General features: G+C 43.9%; 1 protein-coding gene across 1 annotated transcript; it reads right to left on the bottom strand.

The window, feature by feature from the left end:
- On the bottom strand, window positions 7815-9557 carry LOC8075801 (probable methyltransferase At1g27930). The gene has a single exon (XM_002449462.2). The coding sequence runs from the start codon at window positions 8997-8999 to the stop codon at window positions 8052-8054; it is 948 nt and encodes a 315-aa protein (XP_002449507.1). The 5' UTR covers window positions 9000-9557; the 3' UTR covers window positions 7815-8051.

Genomic DNA, 9839 nt, shown 5'->3' with positions numbered 1-9839 from the left:
GGTTCCAGCACGCTACAATTAGGTAGGGGTCACAATCAAGATGTTTTGTGACTTGAAGACCCTAATGATTGAGGAGCTGGTCAGCCGGCTTAGGGCGGCTGAAGATCGCTTTGAGCCCCCGATTGAGAAAGTTGTAGAGAAGACGACAAAGCTTCTATTAACTGAAGATGCGTGGTTGGCTAAGAATAAAAGCTAGATGATCTAGGAGCAGTCCTCGACGTCGAGCCAGAAGGGCGGTGGTGCTCGCTATGTCCGCAAGGATAGGTCTAGAGCGCGTGGCGGCAGTGATGCATGTGACTCTAGAAACAAACTCAAGTCGATGGGAACTCCAAGGAGGAGAGGCAGATGCAACAAGTGCAAGATTTATGGGCACTATGCAAAAGAATGCAAGACCAAGCTCAAGGAGGAAAAGCCTGATGCACTTCATCATGTTGCGGGCGATGTTGAAACTAGGGCACTATTGGTGGTAGAGGTTTGCATGTTGCCTAGAACCCCTACTACAACAACCCCAAGCGTGTTCCTGAATCAGGAACATGTGTTCCTGATAGACTACCACGAGGGAGCGTGGATCCTTGACACAGGCGCGACAAATCACATGACAGGTTGTCGAGAGGCCTTGGCAACTCTTGACAAATTTGTGCACGGTGCTGTACGTTTTGGTGATGGCTCAACAGTGGAGATACAAGGCATGGTTGCTGTGGCTCAGGCCGAGAAACAAGTTGAACATCGCGTGCTCATGCAAGTATACTATATTCCCTCCTTCAAATGTAACATAATAAGTCTTGGACAGCTTGAGGGAGTAGGTTGTCGTGTGGAGATCGACAATGACGTTCTAGAGGTGCTGGAACAGAGGTAGGCAGCACAATGGCAACGCCAAGTTCTGATTCGTGCTGAAAGAAAGCACCGGCTATATATGATGCAAGTCAAGTTGGGTTCCCCCATTTGCCTGATATCCAAGATGGAAGAAGCAGCATGGCTCTAGGATGCGAGATACGGGCATCTCAATTTTAGATCATTATACGAGCTTGGTTCAAAGGAAATGGTGGAGGGGATACCATGGATTCGAGCAGTGGAGTAGGTTTGTGATGGCTATGCATTAGGCAAGCAACACCGAGCCCCCTTCCCTCGTGCAGCAGCTTATCATGCTAAAGCCAATCTAGAGCTTGTGCACATGGATCTATGTGGACAGGTTGCACCACTTTCACCTGCAGACAAATCATATTTTTGCTGATTGTCGATGATTATAGTTGATTCATGTGGCTTGAGTTGCTTAGTGCAAAGTCTGAGGCGTTTGATCATTTTAAGAAGATCAAGACAATAGCTGAACTTGAGTCAGGACGACATCTCAAGGCATTCAGAACCGACTGTGGTGGCGAGTTCAAGTCAGGCATATTCATCACATTGTGTACAGAGCACGGAATCAACCACAACAAGACCACACCATACACGCCCTAGCAGAATGGGGTAGTTGAATGACACAATCAGACGGTCGTTGAAATGGCGCGATGTATGCTGAAAACTATGAAGGTGCCCAGCAGGTTTTAGGGTGAGGCTGTCAAAACAGCAGTCTATTGTTGAATAGAGCACCCACGAAGTGCCTAAATGGAAAACTCATTTTGAAGCTTGGTTTGGGAAAAAACCAGGTGTCAGGCATCTAAGCATTTTTGGCTGTATGGCGTTCGCAAAGAAGCTTGGACCGAGCCTGACCAACTAGGTGATAGAAGTTCGAGGAATTTTTCTTGGATATGAATCTGGAACAAAGGGTTATCGGGTGTACGATCTAGTAGGAGATAGGTTAATAATCTCCAGAGATGTGTTATTTGATGAAAAGAAGGCATGGAATTGGGGGGAGAGTGTCAAACAAGTCGATGAGGCAACCTGTAAAGAGTTTCTTGACACAAGAAGCTATAAAAAAGGTTGACATAACATTTACTTACATATACTGAAGCTGATACAGGATTTGACCATGCGCCATGTTTTGTGTGAGTGGTCCTCTAAAGTAGAAGATCAATTGGCTCTTCACCAGTTTCTTGGTCTCTCTAGGATGCCAAAAAGTTTAGCACACAAGTATTGCACCATACAATGGAAGGACTAGATTACTGTATCTAATGATTACCAGCTCAAAGATACATGGTGAGAAGTTCTTTGAACCCATCACATGCTTGGTTCTTTGCTGCTGACGGTTGGAGTAGTTCTTGCTACTATGTTTCTGAAGAATGAGAACAAGTGGTATGTAAAATTGATGCGAGTGCAAGAGTACTAATCATCCAGTGCAATAGTACTAATCCTATTTGGAGAGCCTAAAATAAACTTATTTAATGAAACATACTGCATGACAAAGGTAAATTATCTGCTTCGCTTCACACATCCAATTTCTCAAATAAACGATCAAACCCAATCCTAAAGTCATAGAAATAATTGAACATGCCTTTTTTCTGTATACAATGGGAAGGGTTTATAGAATATGCTTTCAGTTGACATCTAAACTAAAAGGCACAATATCTAGGCATGAAGCAACATGACGAAAGAAATAATCAAGAAAAGAAATCTAATAGCATCTAAGGGATAAATTCATTAGTTTAGTACATTGACATTAGCATAAATCAATGTCAACATTATAATTTCTACATTCGTACACTCACTTTTTGGATAGAATAGAGGCACACACATTTCTACAATTTAGTCATGATATGCTATCTTGTGCAACTATATTGATTTAGTCATAATAACCTCACTGATTCAATAAGGAACCCCACTAAAGCTATTATCAGTTCTCACTCAGAGAGTAAAAGAGCAACATGAATGTTCCTTAATAAAAAATAGTACACATCATACCAGTATCTATTATGTAATTTCTAGTTTGACTTCTTCCTTTATATCCTTTCAACTGTTTACTCCAATTAGTGGGGCCCATTGCATTGTATACATAACGACCCCATCAACAAAAGCATGGGTATTTGGTCCAATGGATCCTCCATGGCTTTCTAAAAATTCAATTGGGAGTCTACGAATGTGTTCCTTAACTCTCTTGTTGCCTACTGTTAATCCTTTAATAGTGCTATGACCTCTTTTATTGCATTCATTGGAGCCATGTCCTTACAAAAAAGATAATAACAATCTTGAGCTATAGTAGTTCTCAATTAAGATATGTAAACCCAAAATTTAAAGTACATGCATTATCACAAACCATTTCCCTCGTCTCTTGCCTTCTTACATGGCTCGGCTATTTGAGGGTGGTGTTGCATTGCTTGTGTTGCTTTCATCGTATTCGTCTACGATTGCATCAGCGTCACATTGCTTGACAAATACCACTGCACACAAGGTTAAAGGTTCAGTTTTTTTAAAAAAACCAATACTAAACAACATTGGTTAAAGAATGAAAAAAATTACTAATTTCTGGAATGTCCCCTTTTATCCTTAAAAATTCCTTATATGCATTGACTCCTAGTGTCATCCTTAAATATATTAGTAAAAAAATTGTAAGATGAGGTGTAGTTTATACAAAGATGCTAAGGTTCTGGTCAATACGAAAACATATAGGAAAACATAGATGATATACTGTTGGATTATTCTGATCGTAGCTTCTTTAGCTAGTCCTTGTATACATCAAAAGGATCATCCATAAATGGATGCTCATCTTCTTCCAGCTACTGTCTTGGTCGCTTGAGGGGCATTATGTTGACTTGGTGTGCTGTCTCTTGTTCCTTTGAGAGTACTAATCTGATTTCGTTCTCACTCTCATTGTCTTGTAGCATAATCTTTGCATGTCTGACAAAATCGAGGGCTAAAGACTTGCAATATTTCTTCTACACTGCTTCTTATAGTATAAGAAGTCCCGAGCATTATACCCATGCTGGTCCTTGAGAGATGTGAAGGTTGACACTTTTATATGAGGCTTTTCCATTTTGAACATTACATAATCCTAATTTGGAAGTCCATTCTTGCTATGAACATAAGAGTCCAAAATTCGCTCATGCCATTGCATAAATAGGACAATGGTTAGTAAATAAACAAGAATAAAAAAGGCAAAGTATTACATATACATAAGTAATTGAACTAAATATCATTGAAAGTAACGAAATCGGGCACTAGTTCATGTATCAAGATTATAACATCATACCTATACTCTTGTTCATAAATAAGATTATAATTGGATACTGAGAGAATGAACTTGGAAGAACTCATAATTCTATTCATACCCAAGAAGGTCTTCATCCAAGGAGTCAAGCTCTCCAAGGTAGCATTGGCTTTCTCAAGAACTAATAACAAGAAAGTAAAAGGTACATCTATGAAGTGGAAGTGAGGATTGCACAATTGTTGTGTGTTGTGAATTGGGGAGCTTGGCCTCCTATTTATGTAGGTGGGAAAGGCGGTGCTCATCTAAGATTTGCACTGGAGCATGTAGGGAACCACCCCCACACTGTAGGATGCAACCACAGGAGAAGGGCGGTGGCGAGAGGGGCTGGTAGGGGTTTGGCCGAACCCCAAGTTTGGCCGGACACGGCCAACCACCTCTCGGCCACCGCATTTGCGTGGTGGGCTCTGGTGGGTTCCTAGGCCTAGCCTTGCGTGGGGGGGTCTTCGTTGGTACCCATCTTGTTGGTGTACTCTTGTTTCTTTACGTAATGTGAGTTGAAAAGCGCCTTTTGATGAATATTTCCCATGTATTCATGTTCATGACCTGTTAAAATAGATATCTCCAAATACATGTGGAACTAGGTTAAAAGTATATGTATATGTGATGTTGGTTTGCTAAGTTCTCTTATTTTATACATTAACTGGCGGTCAGATCTCTCTGTTAATGACCGCCAACAAGCCTCCAAATGGCCCAGCCATCCGATGAAGCATATGAACCACAAAATACCTAAGTCCTGAGCCATCAGAACCTTCTATGAGGCAATGGAGTGTCCATCACCTCCGACGGAGCATCCATCAACCCTAATAGAGACAAAATAGAACCATCTAGCCTCAGAGTCCAACTTGATGAAGAGTCCACCATGTATAGTGGACGTCCTTTTATAAAGTGTGAGATTGATTAGGAAGCTTACCCAAGAGGTCAACAATACTAGATCAAGATTAGTTCTAAATAGTGTAGTAGTAGAGCCCTATTAGGTGTCTCTTCCCAAGTTCCAAATCGATTCTTAAACCTCTATCTCTCTATCAAGTATCTCCAATCTCGATTGCTATTTCTTTTAGGAAATCTATTAGTGTGAGAAATGTGTACAAGTCATCGTCGTCAGCTTTGAATTCATTCAAACAACATAACCAAGCATGCACCCCACTATTATTAGCCCTATTTTGGATACTTACTTTTGTTTCATTATGATTATGGATTTCATTATAAGATGGTCAATAACTTAATCGATGATGTTTCATTTGTCTAGAATCAACTCATGAGTAGCTAAAGTCTTCAATTCAATTAACGATGATGGCAACCTTTAAAAGCTTACTTGTTTAGTTTTGTTAGAAGTCGAGTTTGAGAAGGGAACTCACTCTTGCTTGTGTAGGATGCTACACTAGGTTAATTAATTACTAAAAATGAGAGGATTACAAGTTATCTAATTCCCTAATCATGACTAAGGATCAATCCCAATATTAAAAAACAAACTTGATGGTCAATTTGGTAATTCTTGCTCATGCGAGCGGTAGGTCACTGTGAGTGTTGGATCTCAAGTGGAGTAGCTCACGGAGCATTTAAAGATCATGTATTGGGAAAAGTGAGTTCGAGTAACCACCCATACAAACCATATGTCGCATATTGGGGGTGGCAAGCTGAGTAACTAATTGCGACCGGTCTATCCATGAAACTGATAAGAAGGTTGTACAGTTAGATGGTGGTAGCATTAACCAGGAACCAATCGAACCTTTCATCAAACATTTTGGCTAGATTAGGGAAAGGTTGGAGACGTGAGGCAACCCTTACCTCGCGCACGAGTATGGTGGTTAGTCCTGTTCTTTTATGTGGATACAGTAGTACACCTTTGTAGAGTTAATTGAAAGCCTGAAGTCCCTTGGGACATAACCCTTTTTGGTTATTCTTACTTTCTATACCCATGGTAGAGATAATAATGAATGAATGTCATGAAACAAATTAATATGCTGATCATTTTAAATGTGCTATCTACTACTTGTAATCTTATTAACAACCAATCGAACAATGAGTCATGAGCATATCATTCTCTAAGAAATGGCGCCATCGCTTTTCTGCAAATGTAAAATGCCTGATATTACCATTGCATCCACCAAATGTATATATCTTGGAATTAAGTGCTGTGAGTATACAAAATACTCAAGGTGCTATCGTTAAGTTGTGTTGTAGGTTCTTGTTACTTGGTTGATTCGAGCCGATGCTCATTTATCGATGATTAGTGGACCTTGGAATGGGAAAATCCAAGATAACCTGCATGTTAACAATGATAAGATTTTGAGCGATACTTCACTTAGCCAAACCATAGAGGGTTACAGTTATGTAGCATTGCTTAGATTTACTCCATTGGCATTGTATTTGTATAAACTTAGCAATTCGATTTAATTATTCTGTTTTGGTGGCACATTGTTGCATGTTATATGTTGATTTGCCATGGGGGGTGTCACTCGACCATTACAAAGATCCTAAAGAGGAGATGCGGATGTCATCGTCCTTGGGCCCATGTCGGGCGGTGCCCCTAGCAGTAGACTAGGTCATGGTGGTGGAACTTGGCCAATCGTGGGGGAATGAATAATGTTGGCGTCGGTAGTACCACTGAGGAGTTGACGGATCCATGTGACAGTGAAATTAAAGGAGCACCGTGACTATGTCACGACAATAGTTAGGACACAACCAATAGGCATCTTCGAAGACTGAACCAACAAATCCTCAAGATTGACGAAGTCAGTACAATCATCTCGGTGCATGAATGCGGTCTACCATTTTTTCAGACCAAAGACCGATTGGTCCCGCTTTTTAAAGAAAGCAAAGGGTTTGCTGGGATTACTAGCTTTACAAGCAGAAAGAGTGCAAAGTGCCCAGGGCACACCCCCTTAGATCCACAAATCCAGCAAAACAAAAGCAATAATGTCTAGACTTATTACAGCCAGGAAATGCAAGAAACGAACTAAGACGCTGTTATATCACTAGGTTTGGTCGTTTTGCTCCAAAAATCGTGATAGCTTGTCCACCTTCTTCGAAATCTAGCCTCTTTCTTTGTCCCTGGTTAAGATGCTCCACTTCTGTAGAAACATAATCGACCGATGAATCACCACATTTGGGCTTGATACCATTGAAAGCACATCGCCATTAAATCATAAAAAATTCACTTCCTTAGGGATACAAATTCACGACATAAGGTGCTATTAAAGCTCTTACAACCACTAGGCTATATGGGCTTTGACAACAATTTTAGCTATGTTGTCTTTGTGGAGATTCGACCACTCATGGTTCATGGATGTGAGACAGAAGACAACAAGGACGGTGCTGAGACAGGTTACGTTGATGGACCATGCCCCCCATGTCCTTGCATACACCAAAAATGGTATGGGTCATGTTTCCCGCTGTCCATTACAATTCTTAGTCTTGTTTAGTTTGCAAAAAAAATATTTAAATTTAGTTACTATAGTACTTTCGTTTGTATTGGGTAAATATTGTCCAACCATGGACTAACTCGGCTTAACAGATTCATCTCGCAAATTATAGATAAACTGTGTAATTAGTTTTTTTTTATCTATATTTAATGCTCTATGCATACACACAAAAATTCGATATGATTGGAAATCTTCAAAAATTTTGATAACTAAACAAGACCTTATTGCATAACCCAATAGGTAGTGCTACTATGGCTGAAGTTGACATCACATTGTTGGAGCTATTTCTGATGAAATACTTGTCTTGGAAAACAGTAACCTCGCTGCTTTACTTACCTCCGAAAGAAAGGAGGTACAGAGTAATACAAAGTACATGTGTTTGGTACTACCTGGCCTGCTAGCACTCTGCTTCCAATTTGAAACAAAAATTTACATCTGCTTTTTGAACAAAAACTCCACTCCAACTGCAGGGCCGACGATATAAATCCGGTTTAACAGAACGGTCTCCGGTCACCGGCGGTCGCCGTGGCATTCCCGCGCCGTGAAACCGGCGGGATGCTGAAATGCCAGAGCCGGCCGGTGCCGCCGACCCGAAACTTTTCGCAGAGGAACTCCTCGGCGAACATCCTCTCCACCCTCCGGTCGACGTCGTGCAGGAAGACGTCGGTGTCCCCCTCGCCGCGGCGCGCGCGCGCCATGGCCGCCGCGGTCCATATCGCGGCCATCCTCCCGGGCGCCGCCGCGAAGTAGCCCTTGGGCGCGTCGATCATGAACATGTCCCACTCCGTCTCGTACACCTCGGGCGGCAGGTTGTGCAGCGCCAGCGGGCACGCCCAGTTGCCGCGCACCCGCAGCAGGCCGGTGGCGTTGCTGCCGTCGCCGCCGCCGCCACCGGAGCCGGTGGCCGTGGACGGGAGGCAGGCCGGGTGCCTCCTGTACGTGGCCATGAGGCGGTCCGCCTGGTCGAGCCGGGTGCGGTAGGCCACGAGGTGCGCGCGGAGGAACGGCGACTGCGCCCGCACCTCGCGGTACCACGCGGGGTCCTCCTCCAGGAACACGGTGACGCCGACGGGGTTGAGCGCGTGCCACAGCCTGGAGTCGTGGCCCAGGCCGAACACCAGCAGCCGCAGCGGCGCGCGTCGCCGGAGCACGGCCAGCGACAGCGAGATCTCCTCGGGCGACTGCTGCGGCACGGTCTCCGAGGTGGCGTACGTCACGGCGGCCTCCGCCAGCTCCGCGACGCCGGGCGCCGCGCCGTACCCGGACCCCGACGGCGCGGTGACCTTGGGCAGGCACGGCAGCGACAGCGCCAGCGGCGGCAGCAGGTACGGCGCCAGCGGCGTCGTCACCAGCAGGCTGCCGAGGAGGAGGAACGCCGCCAGCAGCAGCGCGCAGGCGCCGGCGGCGACCAGGCCGCGTCGGCCGGGGGGCGCCCTCATTATTGCCTTGCCGGGGATCGTGTCCGGCGGACCGCGACGCGACGCCCGCGTGCAGTGCCCGTCCGTCCGTACGTGCGTGCTGTGATGCCTGTTGGGAAGTGGTGAGAGCGTGTGCGGTGGGAGGTGCGGATTGGCTGCTTTATTTAGGGGCCCCAGTGATGCTGCATGCCTGTGTCACGACGTGTCGTTTGCTCCTTGGTTTTGCTTGGACGCGGAGATTTTCTACAGCTTTTTTTTTTAAAAAAATAAATGTTTACGTACTTCACCGTTTTTGGGCAGTGTAATTTGCTTTGTTTTGTTTTTGGGTTAGGTCGTGCTGTTGTTTTTTGACAAGTGTAAGAGACGCGAAGAACTTGGACTTGACAATATTTGAAGTGCTAATCATCAGTTGACAGGTGGATGCTTGAAAAGCGTTTGAGCACAATCACCGGACTCTGCAAAAAAGCATGATGCCCAATGATAGCTTTTCACGTGTCCGTCCGCAATACCTCCTCCCTGGTTCCTGCGGCCAATACACGATGTAGGTCGGCAGAGGCAGCACATTGCACATCGTTGGCCTGCTGGCAAACCACTCACCGTTTAACCTGTTATACAATGTACTTTGATCGGCTATTTGCGTTGGATCTACTATTTGTGTCATTTAAATTGTAAGTTTAGCCTACTTAATTGGTTATTATTTAGCCCAATAATCAGTTAAATGATATGTGATATATTGGTTACTGTTTAACGTTTAAGTGGACATTGGTTACTAAATACTCCTACCATCATATCATCATGCTACCATGAGACGCCGAGGCTTGTTTTAACAAATGATCTAATAATAATAATAATAATAATAAT

The sequence above is a fragment of the Sorghum bicolor genome, chromosome 5 (genome assembly GCF_000003195.3).
Source record: "Sorghum bicolor cultivar BTx623 chromosome 5, Sorghum_bicolor_NCBIv3, whole genome shotgun sequence".
Lineage (NCBI taxonomy): Eukaryota > Viridiplantae > Streptophyta > Magnoliopsida > Poales > Poaceae > Sorghum > Sorghum bicolor.
Note: the sequence above shows the minus strand (reverse complement) of the source record. Positions and strands in the feature narration are given on the sequence as shown.